This window comes from Vulpes vulpes, chromosome 2 (assembly GCF_048418805.1).
Source record: "Vulpes vulpes isolate BD-2025 chromosome 2, VulVul3, whole genome shotgun sequence".
In the NCBI taxonomy this organism is placed as follows: domain Eukaryota; kingdom Metazoa; phylum Chordata; class Mammalia; order Carnivora; family Canidae; genus Vulpes; species Vulpes vulpes.
Window position 1 is genome coordinate 55,305,677 of NC_132781.1, and position 20,891 is coordinate 55,326,567.

General features: G+C 48.5%; 2 protein-coding genes across 3 annotated transcripts in view; one reads left to right on the top strand and one right to left on the bottom strand.

Annotated features, from left to right (window-relative positions):
* Positions 1–10,838, bottom strand: part of SLC25A25 (solute carrier family 25 member 25) — a 35,952-nt gene extending 25,114 nt beyond the window's left edge. The window contains exon 1 of one of the 2 annotated variants that reach the window (XM_026009383.2): positions 10,413–10,838. In XM_026009383.2, coding sequence (XP_025865168.1) covers positions 10,413–10,670 — 258 coding nt within the window. In that variant the 5' untranslated portion in view covers positions 10,671–10,838. The remainder of the gene's footprint in view (positions 1–10,412) is intronic. The other variant, XM_026009384.2, reaches the window with a different exon arrangement.
* A 201-nt stretch (positions 10,839–11,039) lies between these two features.
* On the top strand, positions 11,040–16,433 carry NAIF1 (nuclear apoptosis inducing factor 1). Its single transcript, XM_026009382.2, has 2 exons — positions 11,040–12,383; positions 14,101–16,433. Exons 1-2 carry the CDS (start codon positions 11,873–11,875, stop codon positions 14,571–14,573), a joined length of 984 nt encoding a protein of 327 aa, XP_025865167.1. The 5' UTR covers positions 11,040–11,872; the 3' UTR covers positions 14,574–16,433.
* Positions 16,434–20,891: the final 4,458 nt, after the last annotated feature.

The following is a 20,891-nucleotide window of genomic DNA, read 5'->3' on the forward strand; positions in this document are numbered from 1 at the left end:
TGAATAACTGGTAGAACAAGAAGACAGAAAACCAATAAGGACACAGGAAGACTTGGGCAACATTATCAACCACCTTGACCTAACTGGCACTTCTAAAGCACTCTCTACATTAAGACTAGAATACGTATTCTTTCCAAGTACAGACAGAACAGATTCTGGCTCACAAAACCAGTCTCACTAAATTTAAAAGGATTCAACTTGTACAGAGTACGTTCTTTGACCACAATGCAATTAAATTAGAAATCAATGATAGAAAGATACCTGGAAAATACCTATATGTTTGGAAACTAAATAACCCAACTCTAAGTGATCCACGTGTCAAAGAAGAAATCAAAAGAGAAATTAGAGAAGTATTTTGAATGGTGTGAAAGCAGAACACATGAGAAGTTGTGGGACACAGCCAAAGCAATACTTAGCAGGGAAAACCCATATTAGAAAAAAAAAAGGCCTCGAAGCAATGCCCTCAACTTCCCCTTCCCCTTCAAGAAAATAAAAAAGAACAATGTAAACCCAGACTGAGCAGAAGAAAGGAAATAATCGAGGCAAGGGAGTGACCAAGCCTTATCTTAAAATCTGCACTGAAGACCCAGATCAGTGAAAACTTGTTCATTCTTTGCCAATATTGTTATTTTGAAGCACCTTCTTTTGTATCTTTGATTCCCTTGTGGGTTAATGCAGTACCTCTCTTTTTCTTATATCACATCATTACTGAAACCAGTGGTTTTCTGGAGAACCATTAAACTTCTTTTGGGTTACAAGCAATTCCTATAATATAACTCTACTTCCTTGGGTATAAGAGGCCGCTGGTAGCCAGACACCAGGCTGGCAAGTGTAACCCTCCAGTAGCTGTTGCTTGTATGCATCAACAGAACCTGGTTAACAAGGCTAACCACCAGAAGTTACCCACTCTCGCAAGAAGCCAGGAAACAGACTTGCTGGATAAAACAGGATCTCCTGTACTTCACAGAGAAAACAAGACTCTAATGGAATGGCTGCCCAGCAGGAGCCCATTCCAAATTCTCCTGAGGAATTGCCCGGGGTGCAAAAGCCCTGGAGCAGCCAACAAAAGGAAAACTGGAGATTCCTGAGGAGTCTCATAACACGGGAGAGAGATTTCCCATGACTGACTCCAAGGCAATGTTTCATGTCTCATGTCTACCAGTTTAACTACCTATGACCTATCTGAGAATTATTACCATTTAGAAGAGCTGTAGTCAGAGGGAAGACTATTAACACTTTTTTTAGATTTTATTTACTTATGAGATTGAGAGAGAGAAAGGGAACCTCAAGTGGATTCCAAGCTGAGCACAGAGCCCACTGCAGGACTCGATCCCACAGCCCTGAGATCATGACCTGAGCCAAAGCTGAAACCAAGGGCAGCCCCGGTGGTGCAGCGGTTTAGCGCCGCCTGCAGCCCGGGGTGTGATCCTGGAGACCTGGGATCGAGTCCACGTCGGGCTCCCTGCATGGAGCCTGCTTCTCCCTCTGCCTGTGTCTCTGCCTCTCTCTCTCTCTCTCTCTCTCTCTCTGTCTCTCATGAATGAATGAATAAAATCTTAAAAAAAAAAAAAAAAAGAGCAAAGCTGAAACCAAGAGTTGGATGCTTAGCCCACGAAGCCACCCAAGCGCCCCAACGCTTTTTTTTTTTAACTGAAAAATTAAGCCAGACTTTGACAGAAAGCCACACTGATTTGGTCTGAAATGAGGGCCAAGTAGGTTATATGGAGGCGAGGAGACAAAGCGAGGCACACCAGTTGGCACCAATGAAACCAAGGCATCGAAGATGACGATTCTGCAATGAAGAAGGTGAAATCCCCTAGTTTATTTCCATTTTAGGATATAGAACTAAAAAAAATCTAGCTTTGGCAAAAAGTCCCTGAAGGAAACTCCTTTGACTGTGGGAAAGAGAAGTGCACTTTGGAGAAAACTCTTGGGAGGGCTTCTGTCTACTCCTGGTGAACAGCCAGTCCCCACCAAGGTTCAAGGTCAATGCCTACTAAGATGTCTTTTCCTTTTCTCTAAAAGAAAGTTAGGGGCCTACAAAATTAACCCAATTTAGAATTGGGATGTGTAAGATTTTGAGATGTGACACGTAAATTAAGCACTATGCCATGTAGAAACATGCATGATTTTATGTGTGTGCTCTTAGAAGAGCAGGATTCTCCTTCAAATCAGATGTTTGCCAAATGTTAAGGGGGAGGGGAGAATGAGGTATTGAGGCCAGCAGGTAAAAACTCCATCAGGGCAGCCCCAGTGGCCCAGCGGTTTAGCGCCGCCTGCAGCCCAGGGAGTGATCCTGGAGACCCTGGATCGAGTCCCAGGTCAAGCTCTGTGTGATGCCTGCTCCTCCCTCTGCCTGTGTCTCTGCCTCTCTCTCTCTGTCTCTATGAATAAATAAATAAAATCTTAAAAAAAAAAAAAAAAACTCCATCAGTTAAAATGATCAGAAATTTCTCAACCAATCCAAAACTGGCTCAGTGGGAGCCACACCCACTGTCATACATTGAGCCTAATTCTGCAGCCAACTTATCCTTATTCACACTTTCCCTTCTCCACCTCAAAAAGGGAAACCAGCAGATTTATTATTAAAGCAACACTAAGTGTTGATCTCAGGGGGCACCTGGGTGGCTCAGTGGTTGAGCCTTTAGCTCAGGGTGTGATCCCGGGGTCTGGGATCGAGTCCCACACAGAGCCTGCTTCTCCCTCAGCCCATGTCTCTGCCTCTCTCTCTGTGTTTGTCTCATGAGTAAATAAATAAAATCTTAAAAAAAAAAAAAAGAATACTGATTTCAGGATTACAGTCTAAAACTGAAATCAAATGAACAGTGCAAAAAATCATTTTCCCCAGCTGCTTGCTCTGTACTGAGCGGACTGCAGGGAAGAGCCTGTGTGAAACCCACCCAACCACACTGCCTTCAGCAAACATGCACCAGAGCTCCCATTGGGGTGCGAAGGACAGCCTTGAGAATTCCGTGTAAGCATCATGGTTTCTATCTTTTTAGCTATAGATTTATTAGATGCCATCTTTACTTCTTACACAGATTTTAATCTTTTAGAAAAGACTCTAGCAAAAGAACACACCTCTGATGTGATGAAAAAAAGGACAGCCGTGTCCACAAATGCATCGCTAAGGGGTGCTCCAGGGACCTTACCTTACTCCCCCTAGTGAGTCTGCAGGTCCCTGGACAAGTCGTTTTAGCCTCTCTGGGCTGCCAAGTGGGGAGACTGAACTGGACAAACCTTGGAAAACTTTTCCATTCTAACATCATATGGATTCAGACTCAGCCTGCAGTAATAACCAAAAGCGATAAGGGGGGGGGGGGGGGAGGCCAACAGATGAATGAGGTGGGTGCTGTGGCTGGCTGGTTTTAACCGACTATTTATTTGTGTCACGCCTAGGGCCAAGATTTCACAGCTTGTGCTCATTCTAAACCCTCCTCTGCCGGCCCCTCCTATTCACCACTGGCTTTCAATGGTTTTTGCGTTTTCCCACACAATATAGATGGTTTTGTGTTTTGGTAAGAAGAGTCATGGGCCGACTCCAGCCAAGGGGGGGGGGAGGGTTGGAGGAGAGAAGGTGCAAAGCCAGGGGTTGACCAGAACAGCCCGAAAGACTTCACAGAGCAATACCAGGAACAGGGACAGCCACCATCTCGTTTCCCCTTTGGCCCTAGAAAATGAGTCATTCACCTCCCTTTCAAGCTTCCTGGCCCAGAGTGTAAAGCAGATAAGAAGCTCATTGGGCTCTACCTTTGTTATTCATTTATTTAAAGAAAGGTGCACCAAACTTCTGGTTTGGTTTTCTTTAGGTATTGTGTTGAGTCTTTTCTATTCCATATTTAGGAAGACCATACCATACGTATCATTTTAGTCACTGCTTCCTGAGCACCATGGGGTCCTGCAATGCTGAGCTGGTCTTCTACATGGTTGGTCACTGTCATAAACTGTGAAAATAAAAGTTGCAAAGTCTTCAGGGCTGGTGAAGTATCTGCAGCTGTAGAAGCAAGGAGGCAGGGTTTGCTGAACTAAATTGGGCAGTCAGAATCCTGGGCTCTGCTACTACTGCCTTTGCCTCCAACCAGCCTGACTTCTATGCCCCAGTCCCGCTTCTGCAAAATAACAAGGCTGGTGAGCTCATCTCTGAAGGTTTGAAGTCAGCTCCACTTGAAGCTTCCATTTTCACAACTTCCAAGTAAACTTCCAATCTGAGAAAAGGCCATCCATGGTTCATGAAAATAGGCAACAGGCTTGTGAGAGCCCATAAGCACCCAGTTCTGTCCAGGGAAACATTTAGGCCAAAGACATTTTTTTTTTTAATTAAGATTTTATTTATTTATTTTAGAGAGAAAGAAAGAGAATGAGGGGAGGTGCAGAGGGAGAGGGACAAGTGGACTCCTCGCTGGAGCACAGAGCCCACCTGGGGGCTGGATCTCAGGACCCTGAGGATCACGACTTGAGCTAAAATCAAGAGTCTGGACAATTAACCATCTGAGCCGCCCAGGTGCCCTGAGCCAAAGACATCCATCAGTGTAGATTGACTCTACCCCTTCAGTAACTTTTTAGATATTTCCTGCTAGCAGGGTTTGTTTCTATCTTCCTAATGTCTGTAGGGCCCAAACTTTCCACAGCCCACACCTGTCCTTCCAAACTGCTGGCCCTCCCAGACTGCACCACCCAGGTGCTACACAAACTTTATTACTGAGGTCCATCAGATGTTCTTCCTTCTTCACCTAAGCCACCTGGGAAAAACCAATTCTGGGCATCTCATTTTCAGAGACTCTGTGTGCGAAAAAGCCACTTTGTGCCAAATACCTAGATGTCAGACAGACACTGCCAGGCTCTTTACATACTTTGTCTCATTTAATCTCACAACCACCTTATGAAGCAGGTATTCATAATGCCATGTTTCTAATAAGGAGACTGAGGTGTGGAGAGGTTGAGTAACATGCTCAAGGTCACATGGCTGGCAAGCAGCAGAAATAGTATTTGAATTCAGATTTATACCACAGATCCTGTACTGGGTACAGGATCTTTTATTGTCATTGCTGTTGTTGTTTTTAAGTTTATTTAAGTAATCTCTATACCCAGTGTGGGGCTCAAACTTATGAGCCCAAGATCAAGAGTCACATGCTCTTCCAACTGAGCTAACCAGGTGCCCCTGTACTGGGTTTCTGAAAACAGTTTTACTGAGATAAAACCCCATGCACCCTACAAATCACCCCCTTATACAATTCGATGGTTTTTCACAGATCTGTGCGATCATCACCATAGTCAAGTGTAGAACATCTTCTCACCTCCAAAGAACCCCTAACCCTTTAGTTATCACCTTATCTCTACCACTCCCCTCCCAGGTTTAGGCAACCACTAGTCTACTTTGTCTCTTTAGCTTTTCCTATTCTGAACTTCCATATAAATGGATCATGTAATACATGCTCTTTGTGACTGGCTTCTTTGACTTAGCATATTTCCAAGGGAAGACTGCCTCAGATGAGGGACCCCAAAAGGTATGGACAGCATATCATGTGAGCAATGCATGATGAACCCTGTTTTGGGCAGCAGCAGCAATTATTTTATAGACAGCTGTTTTCAGATACTTAAAGAGCCTTTGGATCACTTGGGTAGCATCTACAGAGATAAGCAGACTGTCTGACATGAAAGCTCCCAACACTAGGTATGAAGCTGGCCTATGGTGACCAGTGACCCTTTCAAGACTAAATTCTTTGATTCTGCCAAATTCATGTAAGAAGAAATAGCTATACATGAAAAGTCTGCCCGGCCTTAGTTTAATGAGACTGGTCCTATACAGTTTTGTTCATTAGATTCATCCTGGAGCTGTGCTCAGTAGGACTGGAAATGAATAGTAGCAAAAGTTTTTGTTTCTCTCAATCCCTGGTGGTCTCTGTGAGGCTTCAACAATTAATGACTCTTTGAGCATCAAAGGAATTCATTCAGCTGAAGCTCCAGATGAGGCCCACTCTGGTATATTCCCAACTATCATTTGGTTTTAGGATTGGGGTACCTGATTGTACCTTTCCAAATATCAATTAACTTATTTTATTTTTTAAGATTTTATTTATTTATTCATTTAAGAGAGACACAGAGAGAGACAGAGACATAGGCAGAGGGAAAAGCAGGCTCCTCGCAGGGAATCCGATGCAGGACTCGATCCCAGGACCCAGGGATCATGACCTGAACCAAAGGCAGATGCTCAACCATTGAGCCACCCAGGTGCTCCGCAAATATCAATTAATTTTTTTTTTTAATATCAATTAATTTTAAAAAGCCTTCTGGTTGACTTGATAATTACTTCAAACTAGGAACCAATTTCACAACAACAAAACACAATTAGTTTAATATATGAATTAAATCTAATCTGTGGAATAGCATTTTTCTTTTTCAAGTGGGCCATTATAGTTTACCAAGTGTTGTCTATCCTTTTTTTAAAATTTTTTTTTTTTAATTTTTATTTATTTATGATAGTCACAGAGAGAGAGAGAGAGAGAGAGAGGCAGAGACACAGGCGGAGGGAGAAGCAGGCTCCATGCACCGGGAGCCCGATGTGGGATTCGATCCCGGGTCTCCAGGATCGCGCCCTGGGCCAAAGGCAGGCGCCAAACCGCTGCGCCACCCAGGGATCCCGTCTATCCTTTTTTTTAATAAAAAGGCTCTTTATTTTGCAGATGATCTTACCTGAGTCTGGCTATTTAGGTAAATACCTTCCCCACAAATGGCCAATCATTTAAAAAGGATAGAGTTCAACAGCACTGTCTGATTAAGCAATACCAACCTGATATCTTCTATTCATTCATTTTAAGTCAACAGAGATTGCCTCCTGTACACTGCTCAGGTCAAGGAGAGAATTAGGGCAGGGCGGATTCTCATTCTTTGATAATCTCCAGACAATCTTGAAATCTATTTTGGGAATAACAGATGTGGGTCTAACTGGATCTTTCTCAAAGTTCTTTCCAAAGCCTGCGTTGGAACTCTCTGTGTGTCCCTCAGAAACAACTGGTATAGTTATGGAGGAGTGGAGCAGGAATCAGAAGACAGTTCAGTTGCTTCTCTGGTGTAATTCCTAGGTGGCCAAATGAGTTTTGAGGTTGTTTCACGGTCTTTCCAGACCTCTGTAAAATGGGGTGAAAATACTGCCTTGCTGCCTTCTCATAGTTATGGTGGAGCTCCAACTCAATGGCACATGTGCAAGTCTCTGAACTGGACCATCTTCTAGAAGCTTCACCTGCATTAAACACCAGTCTGGTAAGAGGGCCCAAGAGCCGCAGCTAAGGGGACAACTGTTTACATGTTACACAGCTTGCATTCTTTCTGTAATTGGCTCCCTGGGATCTACCCTAGGTTTTAAATTTTGTTTTAAAACAAAGATTGCGTTTGGTCACATGAAACTGCCTTAAATAGGCAATCTATAATTAGCTCCAGCTGAAGCTTCAACTCCCAGAGTCACTACCGGTGTCGTCATCTCTTTTCTTTCTTTAATAAGCTCTGCCCCTCTTCTGTCCTAGGACGGGCTTCTGGTTCACATGCCCTGGCCGGCTGCCATGGGTTTCTCTGCCCACATCCATTTTAAGTCATTTTTCCTCAACCGTCCCAATTTCTTCTGAAATAAAGGGAGGTGACCCAAACTGCTGGTTCATGTCTAAAGAAAACTTGACTTGACCTGTTGTAGGCTAGCCAGAGGCTTTATGTGGTCACATGGCCTGGGTTCACACCACACACTGATAAGCACCCACAAGGGATTCCTGCACAAACCCTAACATCTAGGACTGGTCCTCTGGGTCTCATGATGCAGCTACCAAAGCGTGATGTTGTGTTTTTCAATGCCTATTCCCACAGCAGATGACCCATTTCAAACAGAAGGCCCCCCACATTCTCTTTTGGCTTTGCTAGTTCTGCAAAACTACAGCAGTTTTTTCTGTATGTAGCTAATACTGATAGAATTTCAACAGGAAGTGGGGGGGGGGGTCGTGAGAGAGGGTGTCTTCCTGTGGCCCAGTTATTGACAAAAAGGCAGGTTCTCTAATACTTCAACCATTTGCCACAGGACTAACTTGTATATAAATGAATAAAATAGATCATTCCAATTTCTCTCAAGCTGTACGCTAATTTTACTTATATAAAACCCAAAAAAGTTGTAGAAATAGAGTCCATACTAAATCCACACACCAAAAGAATGATAAAGAAGGAGCAGCCCCAGTGGCGCAGAAGTTTAGCTGCCGCCTGCAGCCCAGGGCGTGATCCTGGAGACCCTGAATCGAGTCCCTCGTCAGGCTCTCTGCATGGAGCCTGTTTCTCCCTCTGCCTGTGTTTCTGCTTCTCTCTCTCTCTCTCTCTCTCTCTCTGCATCTCTATGAATAAATACATAAGAAATCTTAAAAAAAAAAAAAAAGAATGATAAAGAATTGTTTCACATCACACAACTGAGATCAAAGATTTCAGCCAATGTGACCCCAAGGGGAAAAGCTCCTTTTAGTTAATTAAAGTTTTAACACTGGAAATCAAAATGATCACTTCCTCCATATTTCCCTTACAGATTTACTGGCCAAAAAAAGGGATTAGCATTAATATCAGATGTATCATGAATCACAGTTGAGGCACAAAGTATGTACAAATATTGAATAAAGCCAGATGCCCTCAATGTGCCTGGGTAGGTTCACAAAAGCAGAAAGGTTCACCTAGGCTCACACCTCACCAAACTCCTAAAGCACAGACCCTGAGTTTAGTCATCCCATCTTTCCAGGCAACTTATTCATCAGATATGCATGGAAAAATATCTAGGGGCGCCAGGGTGGCTCAGATAGCTAAGAGTCTGCCTTTAGGCTCAGGTTGTGATCTCCCAGTCCTGGGATCAAGCCCTGCATTGCTCCGGGCTCAGAAGGGAATCTGCTTCTCCAGAGGCTTCTTCCCCGTTTGTGCTCCTTCTCAAATGACTAAATAAAATCTTTAAAAAACCTAGCTCATTGTATAAAAATGCAGGGAAAATAAAAATCTTAAACTTGTCTCCAAGCCTCTTAGACTTGGCCAAAAATTCTATCTTGCATAGTTTTACTCTCGGTCTTCTAGGCTGATCCTAAGTAGGTTAAATTTTTTTTTTTTAAAGATTTTATTTATTTACTTAAGAGACAGAACACCGGAGAGAGAGCAAGCACAAGTGGGGGGCAGAGAGAGAAGGATAAGCAGGCTCCCGACTCAGCAGGCTCAATCTCAGATCCTTGAGGATCATGACCTGAGCCAAAGACAGACGCTTAACCAACTATGCCACCCAGGCACCCAGGTTAAATACTTTAGATGTTGACCCAATACCCTACCCTGTAGGCAGAAGTTAAAAACACCTTAGATGTACCCACCTGACCAACAAATGGGTTTAAAGTCACTGGTGTTTTATCAGATTTTTTTCATACTTGGCTATAAGAGAGTCTCTAGTTGTTGTATGTACAAATGGACCACACAAACGAAAAGAGAAACAGGTTACCAGGTAAAGTACTCGGAAGTTCTATGCCACGTTGGAAATCAGATTAAGTCATAATAAATGAAATACTTGGGAAGAGTATCTGCAGCTACCAAGCCAGGGTCGGAAATACCAGGGAGAGATAGAAGGGGCAAGTGACAAGCCTCTGCTTGAGGTTCTTCTGAAGAAAGAGCAGCACTTTCCTGGCAGGCCTAGATGGCCATTCTTGGTCCTCCCATTCCTCTTGGCCAAAGCCCGTTCCAGAATAGGAGTAAAAGTATCCCCTTCTAGGTGTGCAACGCTTTCACTTTTAGGAAGAATTTTCCTCCTTCCACTCGAGATCACCATTCCATCTTCTGGATAACCATGTCAAATGAGGATGAACCTAAACCATGAGAACTGTCAAGTCTTCAGTCTTCACCAACCTCCTCACAGATCTGCCTGAAACCCCAGTTCCCATTTTTTCTACTCCCACATGCTTCTAAGAGGAACCAGATCAGGGCCCGCGGCTGGCAAAGAATCGAGAGGGGAAGGGAGGGGTGCCGCCGGAGGACGGACGAAATAGTCAATGCAGCGGAGGGGAGGGCATCAAGCTTAGCTTGGAGGTCAGGAGGTGACAAAAGGCGACTGCCGAGACCTGGCCTCCTACTTCGAGAGAAGGCCGAGCAAAAGGGGCTATCCGCCCACCAGACAGCCCCCGAGTGCCCACCTGTGCCTACAGAGGGCCTTTCCCCCAGTCCAAGCGCCCACAGAGCTCAAAAAGGAGCTCCACTCCCACGAGCACACACACGGTGCGTCCCACCCAGCCCAAGAGGCCGTCCACCAGCCCCGCCGCCACGCTCCACGGTGCTGCTCAAGAAGCCGGGCCGCTCAGACCTGTCACCCCGACCGCCGGAGGAGCTGGGGCGCGAAGGGACCCCCTCCCAGCCCGCGCCGACTGAGCGCCGCCTACCCGGAGCTCGCCCTCCGTGCGGTGCAGTCCCAGGCGCCGCAGCCCCACGGCCAAGTCGTTGACACACAGGCCGCCGTCGCGGTTGACGTCGAGAGTCTGGAAGAGGCTCCACAAGCGCAGCTGGTGGTCCGGGCCCCCGCAGACGGCGCCGCCGCACGGGTCCACGGACGCCGGAGACGAGGCGGACGACGAGGAGGCGGCGGCGGCGGCGTCCGGCGGCGGGGAAGCCACGCAGCGGCACAACACACTGCTCACCATCGGGCGCGAGGCAGGGGCGCCCGGCGCGGGGCGGGGGAGGCTGGCCGGCGGGGAGAACGCGGAAGACACGCGGGAGTCCCCAGACGCGAGCGCGGGTTGAGAGAAGCCGGCAAGCGGGCGGGAGGGGCCGCTTCCGGGAGCCCGGCCCGGCCCCGCCCCGCCGCCCGCCGCCCGCCGCCCGCCGCCCGCCGCCTCGCTGGCCACGCCCCCAAGCGCGCCACCGGCCAGTCACAGGCCCGGACCGCCCCCCGGGCGGGGCGGGGCCTTCCCGAGGACAGGCCACGCCGCCGACTGCCTGGATCAGGGGAGGAGGCGGGGCGATCCCTGCTCAGCCTGCGGTCGATTCAAACTGAAGGAGGCAGGGATTGGCTGAGCTGGGCTAGAGAGAGCAAATCACGCCGCGATAGGCAGAAGTTCTGTGATTAGCAGGCGGAAGGCCCCGTGTCCAGTTTCCATCGAGAACGCTGTTTAGGCTAAGGAATCCCGAGGAGACATCGTAGTCTCCGGTGGGAAATAGGATTTGTGTGAGGACCAACTGGGAGCTGCGGCTACGAAGCAGAATTTGCCCCCGTGAGTAGGATTAAAATTAATTGGCCAGTGGTTCAAGGCCGAAAGCACTAGGAGGCCGGGTTTTGGTACTTTAACTCCCTAAACCACCAATAAAATAGCTGAATTTAACGGCGTAATAGTCGTAATGCTGACGATTGAGGGACAGAACGATTTTCCAATGGAAGTGAGTAAAGGCAGGTGGGCGGAGCGCTCTGTAGCGACAGACACACGTTTAGGCCAATGACCAGGCCAATTTGGTAAGTAGGCGTGCTCTCCAGTTGAGCGACAGATCAAAGAACCAGTGATCGGCGTGACGTTTGAGCCCCAACCAATCAGGAGGGCGGGTTCCCCTGAAGACGCTCTGGGAGGCGGGAAGAGGGGAAGTGGGCGGATCTCCGCACACCCCGGCGGAAGAGGCAGATTCAGGAAGCCATTACGCAGCTGGCTGGCAGCGGCCGGGCCGGTCTGGGCTGGGCCCTACGCACTTTGCGTAGCGAAGGGGGTTACCAAAGGCCTGGTGCTTGGCCTCGGGCAAGCCCGGCCTCTCCCCCGTAGGGGGGGTGGGTGAGGGGCGAGGCTGGGGAAGAAGGGAAGGGGAATTGGGCAGTTGAGGGGATTATAATTTCTTTAAAAAGGGGGAGTGGGGAGAGGCCATGGCTGTCCCAGCCAAGAAGAGGAAGATGAACTTCTCTGAGCGAGAGGTTGAGATCATTGTGGAGGAACTGGAACTAAAGAAACACCTGCTGGTGAACCACTTCAACGCCGGGGTCCCTCTGGCTGCCAAGAGTGCGGCCTGGCATGGCATCTTGAGAAGGGTCAACGCTGTGGCCACCTGCCGCAGGGAGTTGCCTGAGGTCAAGAAGAAGTGGTCTGACCTCAAGACCGAGGTCCGACGCAAGGTGGCCCAGGTCCGGGCAGCGGTGGAGGGTGGCGAGGCCCCAGGGCCCACTGAGGAGGATGGAGCCGGTGGGCCTGGGACAGGTGGTGGCAGTGGCAGCGGTGGCCCAGCTGTAGCCCCCGTCCTGCTCACCCCCATGCAACAGCGCATCTGCAACCTGCTGGGTGAGGCCACCATCATCAGCTTGCCCAGTACCACAGAGATCCACCCCGTGGCCCTCGGACCCACAGCCACTGCAGCTGCAGCCACGGTCACCCTGACACAGAGTGAGTGACCTCTCCCACCCAGTCTGTCGTGCATAAATGGGAAGGGCCAGCCAAGAGCTGGGGCAGCCTGGGGAAGGTTGGCTGCCAAGGGTCAAAGGTCAGATGGGAGACTCTGAAGACCATGAGGCCTTCCAAGAGCTCCCCAGACAGAAGTGCTCCTGTACTCTTTGGGACTTCCTCAGCACGCAGTCTGGACTTCTGAGGAGCTGGATTGCTCTCAACCGTTTTGCCACCATTCCTGTCCATGACTGACTGAACTCTGTGATCCTTGAAGACAGAGACCATGTCTGGATCCTCCCCGCCCCTCCCCCCTCCCCTTATCACAGGGCCTGGCCCTTAGTGGCAGTCAGGACATATCTGTCAAATGAATAGCTAGACGGGAATGATAATACCCAAGTGAGACATCGATTCTGGACAAAGACATTCTGGGTTTTCAGTGCGGGGAGCATTCATCAGGCACTGCCCAGAAAACTCATGATTCCTAGTGTTATTCATCCCTTCAGTCCTCAAACACTAGATCTTATTCCTTCCACGTCAGACCCTGTGCTTGGCACCAGGATTACCCTGGTGTTTAAAATACAGGCCAAACTGTATTCTAGTAGGACAGATAAGACACACCCATGAACAACTGTACTGTCGGTCAGGAGAACCTAAGGACTCAGAAGAGGAAGGGGCTTCCTGTGGGGTGGGGACTCACAGCTGATGTTGGCATGGTAGGGTAGAGAAAGTTGTCCTTTCCCACAAGCCAGGAGGCCCAAACAGCCCACCCAGAATTCCTTTCAAAGGTCTCAGTTATGAATGACAGTGGTTTTGTTGGACTTCTTAGTTCAGATAAGGGTTTGTACCAGTAACTGTTAACTGCTAGTTTGTGCTGGGCTGTGACCTGTATCAGCCGGTGATTCTCAGTGGGGTTGGGGGGAATTGGGTGTATGTGTGAGTACCATCCCCATGCAGTCGTGTTTCCTAAGGATATCAAGGTGGGAAAGAGGATCAAACACTGGTCTAAGTCAGTTGCTATTCTAGAACTAGAAGGCCAAGGTGATGGAGTAGGTGGGAGGCATTTATTGGGCACTTAAGCAACTGCTGTCCCGCTCCCACCTCCTTTTCTGCCTGGCTGTAAAAGAAAGAGGGAGGTAGGAGGACTAGTGTGGCTACCAACAGATCAGGTAGAGTCCCATCCAAGCAGGCTACTGTGTGCCAGCCCTGCAGGGAGTATGTGGCCCTGCCTTTGTTAGCTGGAGGCATCCCAGTGAAGTGGTTACCCGCAAGTTGGACTCTGGTGTTAGGGAGACCTGGGTTTACTTCCTGGACCTGCTGAATAAACTCTGTGAACTTAGGCAAGTCACCCCATGTTTTTGAGTCTGTTGCCTCATCTCCCAAGATGAACATGACAGTACCTGCCTCTTGGTGTCTTGAGGATTCATTGAGCTAACAAGTGCGAAGGGCTTAGTACAGTACTGAGCACATAGTGGGTGCCCTAAATTTTTTGCTAGTATTGTCATTAGCTTTGCTTTTGCCAGATCTGGTACTGGCCCTTTGGTTACCAAGTAGATTCTAAATGCTTTAGACTCCAGATTTATATGAGAAGAGCTCTAAAGCCAGAGGAGACCTGAATTCCCCTGAATAGGGATTAATGGCCTCCTGCCAACCCCATTTGGCCAGCTTCATTCCTTCCAGAAGGTGACCTGCCACTGCCTTTGGTGTTTCTTCCCCACAGTCCCCACGGAGACCACCTATCACACACTCGAGGAGGGAGTGGTGGAGTACTGCACGGCAGAGGCCCCTCCACCCTTGCCAGCCGAGGCCCCCGTAGAGATGATGGCCCAGCACGCCGACACCTCAGTCAAACCCCAAGCACTCAAGAGCCGCATAGCCCTCAACTCAGCCAAGCTGATCCAGGAGCAGCGGGTCACCAATCTGCACGTGAAGGAGATCGCCCAGCACCTGGAGCAGCAGAATGACCTGCTACAGATGATCCGCCGCTCCCAGGAGGTGCAGGCCTGTGCCCAGGAGCGCCAGGCCCAGGCCATGGAGGGCACCCAGGCAGCGCTGAGCGTCCTCATCCAGGTCCTCCGACCCATGATCAAAGATTTCCGGCGCTACCTGCAGAGCAACACACCCAACCCCACGCCTGCCTCTGAGCCTGGACAGGTGGCCCAGAACGGGCAGCCCGACAATATCATCCAATGAGGGCAGGGATTGCGCCAGCTTTCTGCTATGATTGGATGACACCGCTGTGGTCTTGTAAGTGGGTTCCATGACTGGCCTTAGGCTAGGGCTGGTCACATGGCCAGCTCTCTCTTTGACAGACTGTTAGGAATCCACTGTTTCTCAGAAGTGAGGGAGACTGAGCAGAACTTGTGCTCCTGGGAGCTGAACTGCCTTACCCCTACCACTTGAGCTGCCTTGCTGAGAGCTTGCAGATTGGTTAGGTGGGGTTTGGGCACTGGTGATGCAACACGTGGTGTCGAGCCAGGGCTTGTAAAAGGACACAATGGGAGGGGAGGTTCTCACTGGTGGCCTTCTCATAGCTTGGGGTGGGGGTGGGGGTGCCCGGAGAGTCTGTGCTGAAATGCTGCCCCACCCCGCAGTGTCATACTTTTGAATGAGATAATGTCAGTGGTGCTGGCATGGGCACAATATCTTCTTCCTCCCTTGGGAGGCAGAGTGACTGGGCCTGAGGAGGAAGCTCCACCCTGTTCTCCTTCCCACTGTGCCTCCATTCTCAGGGGACTTTAGTCAATCTGTGCTCTCTCCACACCCCACCCCACTCCGGGCATAGCAGGGGCCCCTGTTATGCCCCCAGGCTGCCTCTGCATTACACCCAGGATGCAGCCCATGGGGCTCAGGAGTGCTAGGTGTGCTGGGGACAGCCTAGCCACCAGCCAGTCTTCCCTGCATCCCCAGGCAGCCCTTCCGTGGTTGGTCCTGACAGCTTTTTGACTCAGGGCAAGATTCCGGCTTTGGGTGCAGTAAATTTGAGAGAAAACGGACCAATGTGGAAATTCATTACTCCCCTGCAGTGGTTCTGAGGTGACCAATTGGCTTCTTCCAGAAGCTTGCTTCAAGCCAGTTGTATTTATTCTATACACTTATCCCTCCTTGCAAGGGGCAGGCAGCTCTGGTCACAGCCTCCGTCCTGTCCTTACTGGCTGCATGATTCTGAAACTCAGTGTGGGGGGGAGAAAGAAAAAGAAAAGTATGTGTGTAGGGGGAAAGGGCATCATGCCCCAGATTCCCTCTCACATTATTCAGCACCTTGTGTTCTTGCGAGACCCCAACTGACTGCCAAGGTGAATCTAAAGGCCTGATCAGCCCTGAACATTTGAGGGGGAGAGCCAAAGCTGACCCAAGAAGTGGGATCTTTACTTTTGTGCTCGGGAAAGAGCAGACTGACCTCGGAGCGCCAAAGGAGGTAGTGTTCCTTGTCCCATCTTGATGCTCTTGCCCCTTTTGTGGGGAGTTTACCAAGATGGCACTTGCTTGGTTCATTTCTAGAATTGCCCTTGATCACTGAGACCCTTACATCTTCCCCAGTCATTCTCCAGGATTGCCATTTTGCTGCCGATGCCTTGGCTACATGTGATCAGTGGTAACACCTCAAGGCTCCAGATCTCAGCTAAACAATGAAGGTGCCCCTTCTGGGCAACGAATGCTTAGAATGCTCACTTCACTGTTGCAATCACAGGAAGATGCCCCCAAAGACAGTTGGGAGGTGACTGCGGAACACCAGCCTCTCTAGAGGGCAGGTGTGGCGCCAACTACTGAGCAATGGAGAGGAATCAGACTGGGGAGGGGGGTGGGTGACAGAAGGAAGCTCAGTGGAGCCAGAAAGCTACAGCCTCCATGGAGCCGGATGGCCCTGGCAGGGAAGCTATGGGGCCTTCCTGAGGCTTTGCCACTTGGTTTAGTTTTTCTTTGGGGTTGGCAATCTGAGCCAATATTGCATCTGTTCCAATTGGTATAAAGAGGAGGCCTGGATCACTTAAACTGACTGTTCCTTTCCAGGTCATAATTTTAAATTAAAAATATATCACTTTTTTTTACACATATCTGTGTCTTTATTGATTATATATAGAAGAGATAGGGGCTGGCAGAGAAGAGACTGGCACACGATGGCCCCCAGGTCAAATCTGGCCCACCACCTGCCTTTGTAAATAAAGTCTTATTGGAACACAGTCACCCCCATTCATTTACTTAAAGTCTGTGGCTGTTTTTGTGCTACAGTAGCAGAGAGTTGAGTAATTGTGGCAGAGACCTCTGGCCCACAAAACCAAAGGTATTTACTCTGGCCCTTTACAGAAAAGCCTGCCTATCCCTTGCTGAGAGCAATGTTCCAGACTCTAGATGAGAATTACCTGGGCTGTCTGATAAACGTACCTCAAACCTGACCCCCCTAAAACCTAGAAGAGACTCCTGGAGGGAGAGCTCTAAGAATCTGCTTTGTAAGCAAGCTCTCTGGGTAATTCTGGTATTTCCTGAAAGTTACAAATTTTGGCTTAGAGGCTAGAAAGACTTAAACTCCGCTAGAATCATGGAATCACGGATTCATGCCCCATAGAGGGCTGATTCTCTGGAGTTGCTGCTGATAAGTCCTGCCAAGCAAAGATTCTCACTTAAGATTGGCCTTCATTCTGGATATTGGAGAGATCCCAACCTTCCTGAACATAGTTGGTTTGTTTTTTTTTAAGATTTTATCTATTAATGAGAGACGCACAGAGAGAGAGGCAGAGACACACGTAGAGGGAGAAGAAGGCTCCATTCAGGGAACCCAATATGAGACTCGATCCCGGGACTCTGGGATCACACCCTGAGCCAAAAGCAGATGCTCAACTGCTGAGCCACCCAAGCATACCCTTCCTGGACATAGTTATCACTCTCTCCCATACTTAGTAACAATAAAAACAGAATTATCAAGCCTTTGCTCTGTCTAGGCCTTGAAAGCTTTACCTTATTTACTCCTTGCAACAGCCCCATGAATTAGGTAATAATACTGTTCTCACTTTGCAGATGAGGATATCAAGGATCAGAGAGGTTAAGCTATTTGCCAAAAATTACACAGCTACCTTATTCTCTGGGGTGGCCCATGCTTTTAACAATGCTGGCCTCCACAATAGCCAAACTGTGGAAGGAGCTTCGGTGTCCATTGAAAGATGAATGGATAAAGAATATGTGGTTTATGTATACAATGGAATATTACTCAGCCATTATAAATGACAAATACCCACCATTTGCTTTGATATGGATGGAACTGGAGGGTATTATGCTGAGTGAAATAAGTCAATTGGAGAAGGACAAACATTGTATGGTCTCATTCATTTGGGGAATATAAATAATAGTGAAAGAGAATAAAGGGGAAAGGAGAAAAAATAAGTGGGAAATATCAGGGAGACAGAACATGGAAGACTCCTAACTCTGGAAAACAAACTAGGGGTGGTAGAAGGGGAGGAGGGGGGGAGGTGACTGGGTGACGGGCACTGAGGGGGGCACTTGATGGGATGAGCACTGGGTGTTATTTTGTATGTTGGCAAATTGAACACCAATAAAAAAATATATTATTAAAAAAACAAAAAACAAAAAAACAAAACCATGCTGGCCTTGCTACCAGTCAGATGTGAAATCACCTAGAGACAATTTGAGCCTGGCCTTGGGGAGTTTCTAGGTCAAATGTGGAAGCCCAGGAGGCACCTGGTGTTACTACCCTTGACACTTGAAAGGGAAACACAGTGACCTCTCCAACTCTATAGGCTTTGGACATTCCTATTAAGAGGGAAAAGGGTGGCTTAACAGAACTGAACTCATGTCTCGGTGCTACTGGTGAAATGTCAGTTACACTGGAGAGACTTTTTGGAGTCCTTCCTGAAATGTGGAATTTTACATAAAATCCTCCAAGCCACTGAAGCTTACTGCTTCAGGCAATGAAGCTTTTTACATTTTAAACCATTTTGAAGGTGAGAATTCTGGGTGGCTCAGGGGTTGACCGTCAGCCTTTGGCTCAGGGCGTGATACTGGACCCTGGGATCAAGTCCCACATCAGGCTCCTTGTGGGCAGCCTGCTTCTCCCTCTGCCTATGTCTCTGTCTCTCTCTGTTTCTCATGAATAAATAAATAAAATCTTAAAAAAAAAAATGGGGCTGCTGAGTAATAGTCCCTACTTGCTAGGGGTGTCATAAGGTATTAATCAGTGGAAATAGCTGCCATTTATTGAGCATTAACCATGTGCAGCACTGTATGTATTAACTCATTTCATGAGATTAGTCGGGTCTGTAACACTTGGCCTGTACCTACGATATGACATGCTCAATAAACACTGGCCACTGTCATCATTATTACAGTGTCTTGATACTCCAAAGGGGTAACTAGTGAGTCTTCTCTTGAGATCACAATAGGAGCTTTGTCAAAAGGGGTTTGAGCTTAAATGACAATCATTTGTGATCTTGCAGTATGAAGAGGGCTCAGAGGGAACAGCTTGTCTCTGTTTCTGTCAGCTGGAGCACTCTCCTGGGCATGGGGGGTCCACTTCCAAGATGGCCTACTCACATACCTTGCAAACTGTTGCTGGATGTGGGCTGGGAACTGGACCAAGGCCAGGAGTTGGGGAGGGGGACACCCCAGTTTTCCTCTCCATGGGTAATTCTCCATGTGGCTGCTTGGACTCCCTCACAGCATGGTGGCTGGGGTTCCCAGCACAGGAAGCCAAAGCTGCCTGTCCCCTTAAAGATTAGACTTCAGGGACACCTGGGTGGCTCTGCGGTTAAGCGTCTGCCTTTAGCTCAGGGCATAATCCTGGAGTCCTGGGATCAAGTCCCACATTGGGCTCCCTGCATGGAGCTGTTTCTCCCTCTGCCTAGGTCTCTGCCTCTCTCTCTGTGTCTTTCATGAATAAATAAATAAAATCTTAAAAAAAAAAAAAATTAGGCTTCAATCTGGCCCAGCATCACTTTGTCACATTCTCTTGGTCAGGCAGTCACCAGCCAGCCCAGATTCAAGGGGATCCAGGAAGAGATTCCACCTCTTTTTGGAGGTGATGGCCCTGGCAAATGGGGGAGGAGAGGCCCTGATGGTGGCCATGGCTGCAATCAAGCTAACTTGCTGCTTTTATTGTTATAAATTAGAGTCAGGACTCCTGACCCATGAAAGACAGAATCTCCTCCCCATTCCTGCATTCTGCCAATCAGGAGGGAAGGAAGCTCCCCTAGTTTTGAAACAGAACCTCTTGAACCTACTTTTCCATTTCTTGTAGCTTTGAGTCCAGATAATAGAAAGCAGAAAACCTTGGCCGAATGAAGACTGCTTTGGCTCCTACTCGGGAAATCTTTGCCCATTAGAAAGGGCCCTGTGCCCTGGAAGGGCCCATCTGTGCAGACCCACTTGGAAATCTCCCTGGAAGAGGCTTCCTGACCCGTGGGAGGGGAATTCCAGACAACTGGTCAGGGTGGCAAGCTGGTGGCTGAGGGGAACAGGCAGGGACAAACCACTCTTGTCATTAGAAGAGGATGAGCTAAACTCAGTGTGGATATCTACAAAAGAGGAGATGGCTCTCAAAATGGCCTGTCTAGTGACAGAGGTATAGAGGCTATGCTGGAACGTACTGGTTCTCTGTCAAATTTGGGCCATCGTCTTCTGCACCCTACCTCTTCCCTGGCAAACTGGTGGGTGGCGCCTTGGGGTGCAGCCTGGATATCACTTCCTCAAGAGGCCCTTCCCTGCCCCCCATGTGCCAGGGGAGGCTCTCCACCACTGTGTACCCCGATAGCTCTCCACACTGGCTCCCTAACTCATGTCCATATGTACTTGCTTGTTTTCCAGCTGATACCCTCACTGGGAGCCACATGGTTTCTGTAGCCTCATCCACCTTGTTCCTGGCTCTGACAGTGGCACCCCTGCCACACACCCAGTTGCCCAAACTGGAAGGCCAGGTGACATACTTGTTTCTTCCCACTGCCTCATCCCTGTATGTATCCTCCAGTGTTTTTTTTTTTTTTTTTTTTTTTTTAAGATTTCATTTATTCATGAGAGACAGAGACAGACATAGGCAGAGGGAAAAGCAGGCTCCATGCAGGAAGCCCCATGTGGGACTCTATCCCAGGACTCTGGGATCATGCCCTGAGCCAAAAGCAGATGTTCAACTGCTGAGCCACCCAGGCATCCCATATCCTCCAGCTGTTAAGGCTCTCACTATCCCTCAGATCTATCTACCTTTCTCTCATCTGGATTGCCTACCACAGCCTCCTTGACAGCCTCCCTGCCTCCAGGCCCTGGGAGTTAAGGGAAGTCACTGAAAAGATAGGACAGGGAGTGGCCTGGTTAGATTTGCTTCTGAGGACCCTCTCAGGATAATGGAGAAGCTTCTGAATGTGACCCACAGGGCCTTTCATGGTCAGATGCTACCTCCCATCTTCATTCAGCCACAGTGAAAGTTTACTTCCTCATCGGTTGATTAGATCTCCATAAAACTGCAAGAAAAAAAGGTTTATTTCCTTAAAAATGTCAGGCTCAGGGTGTCTG

Bases quoted from the DNA above. Each gene is read 5' to 3' on its own strand.
- NAIF1 (XM_026009382.2), top strand. From the start codon at position 11,873: ATGGCTGTCCCAGCCAAGAAGAGGAAGATGAACTTCTCTGAGCGAGAG. The intron at 12,384-14,100 runs GTGAGTGACCTC...TCTTCCCCACAG, and splicing joins CACGGTCACCCTGACACAGA to TCCCCACGGAGACCACCTAT.